Consider the following 16,846-nt stretch of genomic DNA (forward strand, 5'->3'; position numbering starts at 1 on the left):
ACAATGTCATTTGTGATGAGAGAGGAGGAAGAGCCTCTTCACCGATCCGGAGTAAACGCACTCCAGTTCGACCAAAGCACTGGGCGATTGTATTCCGCAGGTCGTGATTCTATCATTCGATGTTGGAACACAGACGCTGAAAAGGTGTGTATTTTCTGTTGTTTTATGACAATCGTATTTGTTTTATTTCGTCGAAAACCATAGTTCCCTTTTGTTATCCGTTGATAGATGAGAAAGGTGATTGCTTTTTTCTGTCAGATTGCCTGCGTTGATGAATGTAAACTTATAAAGTGATCAGTTTGATTTGCGGATCGATGTTTAGATTATATAGAAGCCTCTAAAAAGGTTTTGCCAGCGAAATTTAATTTGTGATCTGAGTTAAACATATCTCATGGCCACTAATTAACCTGGGAATAACTCATTGTCGATATTAGCCCAAGAAATTGTTGTTTCGATTGAGAAGTTTTGCATTGTCTCATTTGTCAATTTAGAGACTGGTCTAAAAAAAAAACAATCCTGTATCAAGTTGATTTCTTTTGGTTTCTATGAATACGTCCGTTTTGTACGTTCAACCAATGCGCTTGCAACGTTCTGTGTAAGGCTGTAAATAACAGAGTGTTTCCTCATTTAGGTGTACGTAGGATAAATAAAAAGGGTTCCCAATGCAATACACGCATGCATATAAGCTTCCACCTTAAGGCTATTTATCAAATGCTGTTTGAAAGAAACAAGTGAAAAAAAATTAGAATTAAAGACAAAAATGGCAGGGGTCAAACAGCAGAGCTATATAAGGCTCCATATATTTAATTAGCATTATCAATGTAGATGTAACCTCCTTTTGATGCCACTAGTGTTACAGCATTGACTGTAATACCTATCTACAGACATTGTGTACAGTACCGGTTTAAAAGTAAGTCGATAGTCTCAACTCCATCCTCGTGACAATCGAGTATCAAGGATTGGGTTGGGATTTGAGACTTGATTCAACTGACTTGAAGTCAACTTGATCCTTACTGAATTACTAAACCAAAACATTCCTGATTATTCATGGTTTCAAGAAAACAGTTTATATCTTGAGGAGAGAACAATAGTTATTGTGGACACTGGTCACCCCACAAGTGCAGAAAATTAAAAAGCCAAGGTAGCGGTTCAGGCACCGCGGAATCAATATTTGTCTGCAAAACGTTTGTTTCACAGACTTAACACACAGTGTAGAATACAATAATTTTAACCCCTTTTGAATGTACTTATATCCACATTTTATTTTCTGGTTTCAGAATTGCTATGTAGCTTCCTTAGAGCATCATACAGACTGGGTGAATGATATTGTTCTTTGCTGCAATGGTAGAATAAGTAAGGGAACTGTTAGCTTTTCTTTAAATATGACCATTGGATATTATTTAACTCAAAAATTTACTCAAATGAGCCCCCTCTCTCAACTCCCCTTTCCAAATACCACCTCTTTGAAGAGATGGACACCTACAGGTGTATTTGAAACATTCTTTAATTAATATGCAAATATATCATTCATTTGAATTTACTGTCATTGTTCAGCCTTCTCAAACTGTTGTGGCAGACGGCAATTTTGTGGCCTACAGCAAGGGGATTTGATGTTCAGTTGACCTTGCTGTCTGCTACTTCAATTTTATTGATTGCCACTTTTAAACACTTTTAGAGGGCTAAGTAGAACTTTGTTAAATTAAGTGGACACAGGAAAATTTCCTTTCTAAACTGTGCATAATTCTGAACTTTATTATTTGGTGTTCCTTCTTATTTTCAAAACTTTTAACTTTAAGATCCTGTGCTGCTTGAAACAGGTGTAAACGTATTGCCAATCACACCCAGCAATTTTGCAGTTTTATTTGAATGAATGTATAATCTTATGATCAATTCAACTTCAACACTAACTTCTAGCATGCATTTTTTCGTTAGTATTGTCAGCTTCATCTGACACAACCGTCAAAGTGTGGGATTCAGCTCGTAGCTTCTGCATGTCCACACTCCGCACCCATAAAGACTATGTCAAGGCACTAGCTTACGCAAGCAGCAAAGAACTAGTGGCTTCTGGAGGACTAGATCGACAAATTTTTCTTTGGGATGTTAAAACATTAACAGCTCTTACAGCCACCAATAACACTGTCACAAGTAAGTTTAATTAAATATTCTTTGAGTTTTATGAGAACTAGTGAGAGACAGTTTCAGATTAGGCAAAGTTGTTGTTATGTGACCATTAGTATTAATAGTGTTGTAAGCTTAAGTTTCATGGGTCGCTCTAATCCCCTGGGAACCTTGAAAGGTGATGAGGTTGTTGGATAAAATTTCTCTTGACCATAGGTTTTAACCAGTGCGGATTTCCATTATTCTTTACAAGATGGAAATGTCTATTTGTGTTTGCTTAATAACAAATGAGTAATACAACAATTATATCTACAACCAAGGGTGTCATTAACAGTGACAGATTGAATTCACCTGGCAGCAATAATTATTATTAGTGAAGGTCAGGAGCTACTTAGATTTTAAACGTATTACTGACTAAAAGACAACACACATCTACCACGTAGTTCTGTGCTCAAATTTACAGTGTATAACTTACATAAATCTAATTCAGACAGTTTCAAGTTGTTTTTAAATAAAAGTCATTGTTCAATATCATTTATCATATATATGCTGATGTCCGATCTCACCCTTGCACTGAAGTAATGTAAACCGCATTTAAATATCTATATAAAAAATGCAGTATATACATGTAAATGCCATTACCATTACCATCATATAATCCGGACTGTTAATAACTATAAATCAAGTTTATTTTATTTAATACACAAATAACATAGCAAGATTTATACTAATCAAAATTATGCTAAACACACTGAAAAGAAAAATGGATAGAAAGCCTGAAAAGAAACCAGAGGGCTTATAATATAAGGCCTTCCCATAAAAGCTATAATTAGTAATAAACATGATCAATATGAACATATAGTATTAAATTTAATATAAAACATAAGAAATCTAATAATATATTTATGAAATTTATAAATTTATGAGAACTGGTCTAGAATAATAATAATAATAATAATAATAATAATAATAATAATAATAATAATAATAATAATAATAATAATAATTACATTAAGAGAATCACTAAGCCCTTCCCTCCCTCATGAAAAGATAAAAACCCAAGAAACTTAGGAACCTTTTTTTGTAATCTTCTCCAAAGAGGGTGCATCTGTGAGACACCCACCCTCCCCTGTGGGGGGAAGGCAATTTCACCACATTTGGGGAAGATGTTTGGATCATGATCACCAATACAGCTGTATGTAGTCAACAAGTTTATTTTGATTGATAATAATAACTTTATTGACTTGGGGCTGGTTGTTTGAAAGCCAATTAACGCTAATCCACGATTAAAAGTTAACCAACGTTTTCATCTTGCTCATTAATAAAAGTGTTTTTTGAAGCTTATTTTAAGCTAAGGTTAAAGACAAGTCTAAATAAAAAACTGAAAAATCTTTGGAATCTTTAATGGTTGGTCATTAAACTGGAATGAAAGTTCATGTTAATCAAGGATAAGTTAAATCAGACTTTGAATAACTGGGCCCTGATTGACAAAAAAAAAAAAAAAAGTTGAAAAAACGTAAGTTTAGAACTCAAGATTTTTTTTGTTATTAATTATCAAGATTGTGTGAACGTGTACTCTCACTGGATTTTCCTCAGAGAGGTTTCAATGTCAAACATTGAAATGCTGTTCTTTGCTACTCCATACAAGTATAGGGCTTGAGATACAGTCTATATTGCATTGTTTTCAACCAAAACAATCAACCCATGTTTGCACTCTGCCGTGTGTATTTTAATACAACACTTGATGGAGTGCTATTGGTAGCACAATCCCTCTTAGAAAACCAGTATGCAGAGTCCCATATCAGGATCTCATAAGATCCTAAGCTACTGAACAGCTGTATGGTCTAGTGTAAAATCCTTTTTAGGTAGAAAATAAGGCTTTCCTAAATAAGATCTTGCACATACGATGATGTCATGATGACACTGAAACATCAGATAATAATGTTATTATAATATTACCATTGTTTGGATTACATTAATTTTATGGTAGCCTCATCACTGAATGGTCAAAAAGACTCTATCTACAGTCTAGCGATGAACAGCATGGGAACTGTACTTATCTCTGGATCAACTGAAAAGGTAACTTTGTGGGTGACATCCAACACATGAAAATATTGTGATTGTTCCTGAAACTATATGACAATTTGTAAATTTCCCAAAACAAAACCACAACCACCTTGCTTCAATCCAAAAGTGATCCAACTAAAAACAGCTCATCCTGACAATCCATATGCTCATGTTTGGGAAGAATCATTATTGGAAATGGGAGGAATTTTGTGTCCAGGATTTATGTCTTCTAAACTTTTATAGAGAAATTTGAATTGACTATTTTTTCCTGAAATATGATGTGCTGTACATAATGTTCAGTGCTTGAAACTGTTATTTTTTTTTAAATTTACCTGTTGTGAAATGTGATTTTGTGGTATCTAACAAAGTTTTGTGAATTTGGTTAACTGGAATAAAAATGATTTATATGAAATGATCATGGTTTCTTTTCAGGAGAAAGAGATCTTACCCCCTCCCTCCCACGGACTCAGCGTCATATGTGGGTTGAGTTTGTTGTTGGTTTTTTGTCCTTGCTCCAAGAGTTTCTTCTCCGGGGAGTCCAGTTTTCCCTTCTCCTCAAAAACCAACATTTCCAAATTCCAACTCGATCTGGAGAGTGTCCCATACTGTATAAATAGCATTAATATTTTGATCATCTTGTCATAAATTAATTTCTGCACTATGCAAATTTACAAATTTAAACTTTTAAATTTAACTTCATAACACTTGCCAGTAGACATCTCTAAACAGCAAAGTAAACATTAATTTTCAGGCAAATATCTGGCAAATGGAGATCGTTCTTCCCTTTTGTACTCAAACTAATCAATGAACATCGTGTTCCCACCAAGACTTTTTGCTAACCTGTAGATCGGTACTTGTCAACTTTCTGTGTTTCTCCTTTGGCAGATTTTAAGAGTTTGGGATCCTCGGACATGTTCAAAAGTGATGAAACTTAAGGGCCACATAGACAACGTAAAATCTATCATTATTAATGCTGAAGGAACCCAGGTATTATCTCTTATGCTTGATATAAAAGCTTCAAATGCATTGACTTCGTAGAAGGAGATTAATATTTGTCAAGAAGTGTATGGTATCTCTTACTTCATTAACTTTAAGGCCTATAATAAATTATTGTAAGTTAGAAAGACTGATAAACAGACAAGCATACCAACAGACAAACAGACAGACAGCCAGCTTTATTTCAACTAAGATTAATCTTGTGAAGCTGTTTATGCTACTTTAGTAATTCTCTCACCTTCAAAGTCTATTCGGAAGTCAGTGGCTGAAAGTCTTCGAAAAGGCAATTACAGGAACCTCTGAACTACTTATAAAGGTATCCCCTATTCATTTTCCATGCCCTAACTGTAACCATTTTACAACTTTTTGTTTTGCCATAGTGTCTGTCTGGAGGCTCAGATGGGACTGTACGTCTTTGGTCTTTAGGGCAACAAAGGTGTATCACCACATACAGAATTCACGGGGAAGGAGTATGGGCATTGTGTGCTGATGAAAACTTTACAGGATTCTATTCTAGTGGTCGAGATAAAAATGTCATGTGGACTGATCTGAGCATGGATGATTCGTCTACTCTTCTGTTTGTAGAGGATGCTCCAGTGCTTAATGTAAGTTTGCAGTTTGACATAAGCACCACCAGAAGCACCCTTCTGGTTTGCTGGTGTGCACGTTTCAGATGAAAATGGCCTCTGCTGAAATATTTTCCTCAAATTGCACAGTTGCCTCTGAAACTTTGTTTCCCAACTAACTGTTCATTTTTTGGGGAGTCCTTTAGTTTGCCCCTTACTGGCGTCTTCCAGTATACAGCCACATGAAAGGTTTTATTAACTAAAGGTTACCAGTTTCAGGGGTTTCATTAAGATTTTTAACAGGTGGACAAAAGGTTAGTACACCTAGGAAGGATAGTTAACTTGGATATCTTCTTTTATGGAAAAAGACTCAGACAAGATATTAAAAGTAGCTGGGCAAAGCCCTGTTCACAGACGGTCAACTTGTTCAGGTGCCCGGCCCTTAAAGGCTGATTTAGATGGTACAACTTTTGCTTACAACAGTTGCATGTGATTTCTAGAGCGCACACTGCTCACGGCATGTAGAAAATCATACACAACTCTCATCATTCACCATTGCCTATAATTATTATGTACGATTGTCGTAGGATTTTAAAACATGTTAAAATCCTACGACATTTTTTGTGACGTACACGACAGTCGTAAGTGAGTTGCAGGTTTGATTTACAAGAAACAATTCGTCATAGGCCTGTCGTAAGATTGACGCATGCGAGAAAGTCGTGCCATGTAAATCGCCCTTAATGAAACCCTTGCATCTTATCTGCTCATGCAACATTTTCCATTTGTTTGGTTACTGCAAGTGTCTGCTACGTTTGCATAAAAGTGTAGCCACTTGATTAAATTGGATTGAACAAAGTTATTAGTGTTAAAATCAAGTTTGTGTATAAGTTTTCATTCTTTTCAGTTGGAGGTTTGTCACGATCCTCATTCTCTGTGGGTTGCTACTACAAATTCTACAATTAATAACTGGGTAAGACATTTATACTTAGGCATTTATACCAGCATAGACCATCAAAATGTGGCCATAGTAACGAGTTATAAATTTTGTTGGTACCATACAAGGGACCTAAGAAGGTCCATGATACGAGGAGCCTTTGAATGGTTCGAGCTAATGATGACAATGACTGATTTTAACATAGTAAGCGTGCTTCCCTACCTAATTCCTATTGGCGTCATCATGGTACATTTCTCAACATACGCACGGATGTCATCTATCAGAAGACATGCGCAAGTCAGATGGGAAAGCATGCGCGCGCTATGTTATAAGAAACTTTTTAGAGAGAGACAACACTATAAAAAGAGCTTGTCATAGTTTAATAAAACTTTAAGATTACCGTTATGAGAAACCACTTTCACCTTTGTGTTTTTTTTACAGCACATTGAGAGACTTCTGTAATTGATCAGGAACAAAACCTGTTTTCCAGTGCTTAATTACTTTATTCTCACTATGTTATAAAATAATTGGTTCATGCTTTTAGCTCTGCGTATATCGAGTTATGGATGCACTTGGGAAGTTTGGAGAGCACTCAAGAAGCTAGAGTTGCTCGAGGCGTACGCTTCTCTCCTGTGCGTGCATCCTTAACTCGATATATGCACGCTAAGCATGAACCAATTCTTAATTTGTTGTCACACCAAAATTGAATTTGTTTCCCTGAGAAATGCAGGAATCAGATAACGCCCGCCACAACTATCGGGAAAAGTTCCTGCCACTCAATGCTGATGCCCTGCGCTGAGTCCAACTGGTGATGAGGGGGTCAACGTAGAAAGAAATGTACCTTTTTGACACTAACACTAATGGATAGAAAAGAGGAAAAACAATGTTAATTTAACTTAAGAATGTTGTTTTAGCTTCAAGTATTGGTTCTCATCGGTTGCGGGATTTCAACTACAGAGCCAAGGCTGATGTTGTTCAAATCCTGTTTGTTTTCAGCCAATTAAAATTCCAAACATTAGTGATCAAGAGAATGTGAATGCTAATGAATCAGATACGGATCCTCAGCCGACATGTTCAGCACCAAGAAAAACATTACCAGGTAGAGCTATGTTATGTGTGTATGATTTGAATGAGAGACATAGTGGAACAATGTTCGTTGATTGTGATAATAGGGAACTTAAGCAACAACCACGGCAACGAAAACGCCACAAAACAAAAAGGTTTTTAATCATTACGAGGAAAAAAATCGCTCTGCAGGTGCGTTTTAAATTCTGGTACATTTATTTAGCGTCCTGTACAAAACAACAACGTGAAATGGACGAATTCAAGGTTAAGTGGAGAACATGAGCACAAGACCGTAATTTTTTGTCATTTTGTCTCTTAATTTGAATGCCGTTTCTACCAATGTAGTGCTTGGATTGTTCGGCGACATTGTACAATTTCAAGGAGTTGGTAGTTTAAGTAGCGTGGAGTTAAATTTTCAAGTGACATTTTCGTTGGCATTGCCGTCGTCTTTGCTTAAGTTTCCCAGTGTTTTCAGTGGTAGCGACCATCGGAGGTCCTTATGTTTGAGGTAATAACAATATTATCGTAAATGGATAGCAGATGTACATACGTTTATTTTATGTTTTCTCTGTGCATTCTCGTTTCTAAATACTGATGGTATTCTCATGTTAATGTTCCTAAAATAGGTTCAGTTGTGTCACAAAACACACACTTTTTGTTAAATTTTTATGGCTTAGAAGTGTCTTGTAGGGCATTTCCACTTGAATTGGACTATTCAGGGGTTTTCAGATCTTTAGCCACGATTTCTTTTCACAGATCTAATAGAAACAAGATCACCCATGTCCTCCCCCAAGAAGTGGAAATGTAAATGGAAAAGGAGTCTGTACTTAAAACGTCCCAATGAACCCTTCGACTCCTCATGGGTCTCTTAGCTATTATTCTTTTTGTTCATCCTGTAGTGTGCTAAATCATTCTATAGCTCACATTTTTAACTGATTCCTAATTAATTTTAATTGATTGCTTTCTGAATCCCAACAGGAGCGCCTAGCATACGAAAATTCCACGTACTGAGAGACAGAAGGCATGTTATAACCAAGGACTCTGAAGAAAAGGTCACTGTGTGGGATGTTTTAAAAGTAAGTTCCTAGGAGGAACTATTATGAAAGTGAAAAGACAATAAAAAATTAAGCTGTTTTGAAAATGTTTCAAACCCAAAACGAATTTAAACCACAACATACAGGTACATTATACACACACGCCAGTTTTTGAGGATTTCACCAGGCGGTTCGTCCCTGTGAATTAAATTGTGGATTAAGCAGCAAAACAATGAATGTAGGTTGAGGGGTGTGGAGGGGAGATCACGATTTGTTCTTTATTCCAACTGAATCACCTTCTTGTTCTTAGTTTTTCAAAGCTGCTTGTAATTTCTGTAATTTCTTACATGGTTGGTCGAGAGGACAAAAGAACGAACAACAGAACAATGTTCTCAGCCCTGAAAAATAATACAGCTGCAGGTTATAAGGGTCCAGTGAAAATAGAGCTTTGAAAGGTGCAAGTTTACTGTACTTTCTAGAGATACCACAAAGGAAAACTGCTTAAATAACTATTCACTGATTATTGAATGTGATCTAGGCATGCAAAGTAGAGGAACTTGGCAAGGTAGACTATGAAGAAGCGATCAAGAAGAGAAACCAGGCAGTGTTTGTACCGAACTGGTTTTCAGTGGACATTAAAACGGGGGTAAGTCATTCAAGAAACGTGCATGGACTTAACTGCATAATACCCCGCCACTCAGAAGCTCTTCCTCCAAAAAATAGTGACCACGGCTACGCGGCAGGCTCGGTTTCCGCTACTCCTCGGGTCCGGCTTTCCTTCCCGAGAAGAGTCTTTTCTCTGGGGAATGGGCGGGGCTCATTTTCCCGAACAGTGGCTTGTTATCGAACCTAGCTACGTGGCTACGCAGTGAGAAAGACCCCTTCACTCACACTTCAAAATATACTCCACGAAATCAGACTAGCCTGCTTAGCTGGCGGTATTGTCCGTACGAATGTAAAGTTTTGGGGGTGGAGCCGCCATGAGCGGCGTAAGCCGCGACGGCGAGTGGTGTAAACCGCGAGAAATCATGATTAGAAATCGCCTTTTTTCCATTCCCCCCGTGCTTTCGCTGCGCGTTCGCGCAACTTTCGCTTTCGTCCAACATCCCATCAACTCTTGATTAAGTGAAAAACAAGTGGACAAGGAAGCGCTTGCTACCCTAATCTTGTTATTCTGTATCTGTATTCGTGACAGTGTTTTTGCGGTTCTGCCACTCCACAAATTCTCTGTTTCTTTTTGTTAACGTTTCCCTGATTGTTTGCAGGTACGTACCTCCATAGAGAGATAAAATCATTCGTTATTTTTCAGATGCTCACTATAAATTTAGAGGAAAGTGACTGTTTTGCTGCGTGGATCTCAGTTACTGATGTACCAGGCTTAGAACCTAAAATCATAGATGGAAAAGGTTAGTATAATGCTGATTATTAGACACTGGATCATCGTATAATGCAATTCCAAGGATTTGATTGGCTTAGCAGCCATGGTATATGAGCAGTTATACCATGCCCAAGAATTAGCGACCATTAAATTGTCTTCTGGTTGTTCTTGCAAAGCGAAATCAGTAAGATCTAGCAATAGTTGTTCGGTTGTTTTTAATAAAACAATTGTTCCACTCGTGCTCGCTGGATATATGAGATAATTATAGCCAACTCGGCGCCTCGTTGGCTATCTATCCACATCTCATATCCAAAGCGCGCTCGTGAAAAGTCTTCCAGATGACCTGAACACCACTAAGTTAAATATGTCATTGTCGCTAAAGAAAACCCTTAAATAAGGAACCCCATAAATCATGCTTTTGTACTTCGAGGCTGCGCAGTTTCAATATGTTAATTTCGTTTTTCATTTTTCGGTTACAGCTTTCACCACAGATATCAAACACGGTGAGTACGCAAAAGCAGTTGATACACCTTTTTCTCTACTAAAAACCCCGTGGCCGAGGTATAATTACATCAAGTGAACTGTGGGGTAATTCTGCGTGCTATATCTTTATCGATAGTAGCCTGCATAATTTTAACTTTATTTCAGTCATATATCTTTTAGCCGGGCGCGAGTGTTCTACTTATCGGGAAGACTGTTACATGGCTGAATTTGAATTTAGAAATATTGGCTTTTGTGGAGGGAGGGAAACTGGAGAACCCGGAGAAAAACCCTCCTAGTAAGGACGAGAACCAACAACAAACTCAACCCACATAGTGATACGGTATCAATTCTTGGAATCATACCTGAGCCACATTGGTGGGAGGCGAGTGCTTTCACCACTGCGCCATCCCTGCTTCCCAATTTGCGCTGTTTATGTCTGTTTCCTCAGGCTTTTGTTTGACTTGTTGCATTATGTCGTGATTTCATTTTGTTGCAGTGAATTATGGAGTATTATTGCTGCAAGCATTACTAGAGCACTGGCCTGAGACCTTCACAGGAACAGTGGATGACGCAGATCAGGATATTCCAAGAGCAGACTCACCAGGTCAACACTGCCTACTGTATAATCCCTAGGGTAGTTCTGAAGCAGTGTAATAATAAGTGTTATTTCACCGTTGATCACCAGTTGAGCAAAGATTATGGCTGGTCACGTATCTTGTGCTCCGCGTAATCCATATGTTTTCTTGTTCATATATCTGTGCTTTACCGCCGCACCAAACCTAAATCATCCTTAGATTTTCTCTACGCCAGGAAAGATACTATACATCGCTCAACATCTTTTCGCGCCAGCAATACCGCACCAAAGTGTGTTGAAACAAGACCGGCCCGTCCAACTTCTAACCTTGTAAAACCTCATATCTGCGTTAATTTGGCTATATAGCCTACAAGCTTGCCCACTATCCGAGGTTTTAAAATTTCTCACTTCCCACCATTTTCTGGGATAGGTCCCAAGGATGGTAACCGAAAGGTCATTCTTTCATTTATTCGCTCGCTGTTCGCGCGTGCGTGAGCTCGTTGGTTCGTCCGACCTGTCTTTTGAAACACTCTTTAAGGTAAACAGCATATTATAGCCAATGTAACACATCCGTATTTGACGGGTGCTGAACAAATGACGAACAGTATGTCATGCCATGGTCTTAATGTCGAATCCGACCGCTATTTGGAAGGTGGTGGGTTTGATTCCTCAGAGTTTTTGTTTGTTCCCACGCTCCTGGCATACTGAACATGCCATTTTTCTCACTCATGAGAGAGGCTAAAATTTATCATATTTTTTGTGAACTATTGAACAATTTCCAACAACAACAACAACAACAACAACAACAACAACAACAACAACAACAACAGTAAGCCATTTATCTTTGTTGAGCAAGAAATACTAAGAAGTGTTGAACGGTGTCTCACTTTAAGGCTTTGCTTATTTCCTCAGAAAGTGGAGATGCAAGTGCCAGTGAGGTTAACCTCAACCTTGAATCTGTAAGTGCTCTTAAAGGTATCAAAGTAAATCTGGACGGCTATCAGAGGATTGGAGAATGGAACAGAGTTTTTGCCAATTAAGCTGGGAGGAATATACTGGAACTTTGCTGTTTGCCGGTGTTTTATCCTGAATGCCTCCCTACCCAGGGAAACTAAACAGTCTGTCTTTAACACCCCCTCTTCCCCCCCTCCCCCCACACACAAGTCGATCGGGTTTTAGGATGTCGTGACAGGAGCTGTGGAGAGAGTGAACTTGATCTGGAACATATCAGCAGTCTCTCTTTATAAATGTTTCACATTTACGCTGGTTTCTTCAGTGTAGAACCGGCGCAAAATCAGAGAGATTTCTGTGGAGAAATAAGATTTAAAGATGCCCATAAGTCAGTCGCGAATTACAATAAGGAGCTAATTTTTGCCGGGCAGCAGTTTTTTTTTTTTGCTGTGTCCATTTCTAACACATCATCAAATACCATAAATGTAAGAATTCAATTTTTCTGCGGTCATCACGTTAGTACCGTACTGACAGTCACATTTATGGTTGATTTTCCCATTGGTTCAACAGCGTGTAATGACAGGCAACGGATTTTTCAGTATTCCTGATCACACGCCTCTGATATTCACTGAGAGTAGCGGAACAGGACGAACTCTGTTTAGACTGCTGGTTTCAGATGCGTCTGGTGAGAATGAGGGATATTTGCTCGCTGAGACGGTGCCGTTCTGGGCCGTGGATGTCACTGTCAAGGTATCCAGCCTTCACATGAAAGAGAAATCTCTAATCTTCCCAATTTTTTCGGCGACTTTTTAAATGTTTTTTTACATTTGATTTGAGATCGCAGAAAACTAAGATTTATCCTTTGAGCCTTAACAGTGATCAGCGTTTCATTCTTTTTTGCATTTTTGCTACTTATTCAAAGTGATACAAGTCCATTCAAGAGAAGTAAAACAAAGGGAGAAACGGTTTGATAAAGCGGGAGTCCGAGAAGGAAGCAGCGAAAAATTCTAGATAATTCATCATAATTGAATTCTTCTGCCCAGTCTCCTGGGACTAGTTGCATAAAACTTAACGTCAGGCGTAAATGCTATCGTCACACGTTAAATACTGAATGTGACTGGGCCGAAGGTCTGGCGTTAGCAGTTACGCCCGACGTTGGTCAAGTAAAATGTCTAGCTTTCTCAGCTTGCCAGTATTAATGTTACCGTTATTTCCACAGAAACTATCGCCGAAATTTAACAAGATAGCATTCTTCTTGCAACCACATTCATCGAGTTCTTCGAAAGCATTAAAAAGGTAAAGTGATAGCTCTGCACCTTATAATGACAGCTTTAATCATGCAGAAGACGACTTGGTCTTCAAATCAACGGACCTCTCAAAGTTAAAAGAAGATGAGAAGAGCTTATACTGGAACCGATTATGTCGAAAGGAACTTCCTATCTTGGAAACTGTGCGGCAGACAGTTACCGCAGTCTGTTATGAATCCTCTAATTTGTTTGGTTATTTCACCGTTGGCTATTCGCTGATAATTACCGACAGTCCAGTAGTTAAATACAGCTAAGTGGAGTATAGTTTCTGCTAGCCTGACTGGCGCGGCTTTATTTTTCAGGGACCGTCTGTCAGCCAGTGATATGCTTCATGTTCGTAAAGTTATCGAGCACGTGTACGAGAAGGTGTTGGGAAATGAGAACAGTAACTCGGGTAACCACACCGATAAGGAACAGGCCGGGCCACCTACTGAGGAAGAGTTGGCAGAATTAGGAGCGTTAGCTGAGGCTCGGGTGGAGCTGCTTTGTCATGAACAGGTACGGTCAGTCAGTCAGTCAGTCAGTCAGTCAGTCAGTCAGTCAGTCAGTCAGTCAGTCAGTCGGTCAGTCAGTCGGTCGGTCGGTGGGTCGGTCGGTCAGTCAGTTAGTCAGTCAGTCAGTCAGTCAGTTGGCCAGTTAGTTGGTCGGTCAGTCAGTAGTTGGTTGGTCAGTCAGTCAGACGGTCGGTCTGTCGGTCAGTCGCTCAGCCAGCCAGTCAGTCAGTCAGTTGGTCAGTTGGCCAGTCGGTCGGTCGGTCAGTCGATCGGTCGGTCAGTCAGTCAGTCGGTCAGTTGACCAGTCAGTCAGTCAGTCAGTCAGTTGGTTGGTCGGTCAGTCAGTCAGTCAGTCAGTCAGTCAGTCAGTCAGTCAGTCAGTCAGTCAGTCAGTCAGTCATTCGGTCAGTCAGTGAGTCAGTCAGTCAGTTGGCCAGACCTTCAGACAGTCAACTGGTTGGTCCTCCGTTCATTCAGCCAGCCAACCAACAAGATAGTGTGTGTGTGTCTGTTGGTCGGTCGTCTCTCGGTTACTCATGTAGTCAGAAAGTCAGTTTGTGCTTTAGTCAGACGATCAGTCACTGTCAGTGAGACAGTCAGGACACTCAATCTTTCTGCTGTTAAGTTTGTATATATTCAACTGAAACTTACAGGTACTGGATCCAAACATGGACTTACGGACAGTGCGCCATTTTATCTGGAAAGGCGGAGGGGACCTGGTACTACAGTATCGTATCATGAAGTAGACACAACCCAAGGTTATGTGTAGAGTTGGAACCCAGGTTCCTACTTGGTCCCGCCGCAAATGAGTGGAAGGAGATTGGAACTAGGATAACTGCGTCAAAGCAAAAGTCGCTGAAGCTGCTGATGTCAGCTAGGCTGCGACACTACTGAAAGACATTAAAGTAACCGGAAGTGGCTTAGTATGCGGCGATAAAGTTACGGAAACGGAGATGGTAGCATTACCGGAAATAGTGGTGTTAAGTTACCGGAATTTTTACTTTTTGGTTTGGTTTGACCGGCCGAAGCACATGAAGACATTGTGTTAATGCTAGACGCGGACAGATGTGGTCTATAGAAAATATGAAAAAAAAAATAATAATAATAATAAACTGTATATTTATTTCTTGTCAGACGCTGGCTGTGTCAGTGAATGACGTCTGTATTAAAGAGAGAGGACTCAAAAAAGAACGGTAGATAACTGATAACTGATATTTTAAATAAAAGTGTTTTTTTTTGTAATATGGCACCTGAACATTGTAAGTAGTTATGAGAATAAATTTAACCCGCTGTAGCAATCATAAAGTCGTGATTAGAAGACGTTCGCGCCAAAATCATACCACACTCAGATTTTGTTTTTGAAACTTTTGTTGCAGTTAGATAATGAGTATTTTACGCAATAACTGTCAAAATTCCCGCTCCTTGACTGGCTCGTAGCTATTGTCAATAAGAGTACAGACAATAAAAATTACGTTAGATGTAACCCGCGCGTTCTCAACGAAAAATAAAGCCAATTCCGCTCTTACTTTTTCCTTGTTATTATAAATTTAACAAATCGACGACAGTGTTCTAAGGTCTATACTCTTATAGGCCATGAAATGACGTCATAAAATGTTCAGACTCAAGTGCGGCGAGTGGTTTCACTGCCATTGTTAAACAGAAAGGCCGAAAAATCGATGGGGGAGGGAGAGGGGGGCCACCATGCTTGTTTTTAGTGCAAAATGGGTTACTTTGCTTTACGTTAGTGAAATGAAAATGAACTTTTCTGGCGAGGGTTTCAGGAACACCCCACCCCATGTGTCCCCTTAACTCAAACAGGCCTGATAGGTCGATCGTAAATTTAGACGAAGTGTGATCACTGGAGTAGATGTTTGAATGATAAAAAAATATCACGTAATTGTAAAAACCAATTTTTGCGTAAAAAAAATAATAATCAGGCCGATTTGGCCCAATGTCATAAAGATGATGGACGAGCGGACAAAAATAGGCCCGATTTATAAACATCAGTGGCAGTGCTACAGATTTTTTGAACCGGACCGATTTTCACCGCTAGCAGGCTAGCCACACCGACAGAAAAAAAAATTGGCCGACAAATTGGAACGACAGTGTAAATTGACCGATATGAGTGAACCGAATGGTCGGGTCAGTCGATAAATCGGTACGTGCCAACTCAGCAGTAGTTTAAAATCTCTGGGGAAAAAATTGAAAAAAAAAATAAAATAAAATAAAATCATAATGAAAAAAAAAAAAAAAAAAGAAAAAAACCGCCCGTGAAGACTGAGCTCGAACGCAGTGCAGTGATTTGTTTTTCATTGCATTACATGTAATCGACAGTTACTTTACTGTCCCCTCCCCCTCCTTTTCTTCTCTCACTTTTTCCCCCTTCCCCTCCCCCTCCTCGATTACGCCCCCCTACACAGGCTACAACAAAGACTACAAGGCCAAGGCGCACGGGACGGTGGAAAAAGTATTGGCTGGTATTGTGAAGTACAATGAATGAAAAAAGTGAGTACTTGTAACTGTGGGAACAAAAACCAGCAAAAGACGTCCAGAAAATATGTATCAGCTTATCAGCTTTCCTTTCCCCTTTTTCACGCCTTTCCCCAAGCCCCCCTCCGCTCGTTTGCTCCAGTTTTTTCGCGCTCGGCTATTTCGCGCAACCTCTCGACTATCCAGAAAGGGACTGCTTGCAGTCTAGTATCAGCTCGTTTTCGGGGCGGAACGCCGCTAATTTCACATTAACTAAAGTTTCTGCGGGACGTGGCCTCCCAGGCTGTCGTTTTTAGGGGCGAGTCGCATTATCGTCTTACAGAGATCACGCAAAGGTCTATGGAAAAACAACGGAACCATTCAGTGGGTTCATTTTATTTAGCGGGTTG

General features: G+C 39.3%; 1 protein-coding gene across 1 annotated transcript in view; it reads left to right on the forward strand.

The window, feature by feature from the left end:
- The window catches only part of LOC146457475 (WD repeat-containing protein 48-like), a 15,589-nt gene extending 97 nt beyond the window's left edge, over positions 1–15,492 (forward strand). The window contains exons 1-18 of the mRNA XM_085091876.1: positions 1–144; positions 1,278–1,353; positions 1,933–2,145; positions 4,109–4,197; positions 5,071–5,172; positions 5,562–5,786; positions 6,652–6,717; positions 7,678–7,780; positions 8,725–8,822; positions 9,319–9,426; positions 10,090–10,186; positions 10,638–10,661; positions 11,138–11,245; positions 12,128–12,174; positions 12,737–12,916; positions 13,386–13,462; positions 13,776–13,971; positions 14,621–15,492. The exon at positions 1–144 is cut by the window's left edge and continues 97 nt beyond it. Coding sequence (XP_084948002.1) covers positions 1–144; positions 1,278–1,353; positions 1,933–2,145; positions 4,109–4,197; positions 5,071–5,172; positions 5,562–5,786; positions 6,652–6,717; positions 7,678–7,780; positions 8,725–8,822; positions 9,319–9,426; positions 10,090–10,186; positions 10,638–10,661; positions 11,138–11,245; positions 12,128–12,174; positions 12,737–12,916; positions 13,386–13,462; positions 13,776–13,971; positions 14,621–14,713 — 2,046 coding nt within the window. The 3' untranslated portion in view covers positions 14,714–15,492. The remainder of the gene's footprint in view (positions 145–1,277; positions 1,354–1,932; positions 2,146–4,108; positions 4,198–5,070; positions 5,173–5,561; positions 5,787–6,651; positions 6,718–7,677; positions 7,781–8,724; positions 8,823–9,318; positions 9,427–10,089; positions 10,187–10,637; positions 10,662–11,137; positions 11,246–12,127; positions 12,175–12,736; positions 12,917–13,385; positions 13,463–13,775; positions 13,972–14,620) is intronic.
- The last annotated feature ends 1,354 nt before the right edge of the window (positions 15,493–16,846 follow it).

The sequence above is a fragment of the Pavona decussata genome, unplaced genomic scaffold (genome assembly GCF_977016875.1).
Source record: "Pavona decussata unplaced genomic scaffold, jaPavDecu1.1 SCAFFOLD_242, whole genome shotgun sequence".
NCBI classification, from domain to species: Eukaryota; Metazoa; Cnidaria; class Anthozoa; order Scleractinia; family Agariciidae; genus Pavona; species Pavona decussata.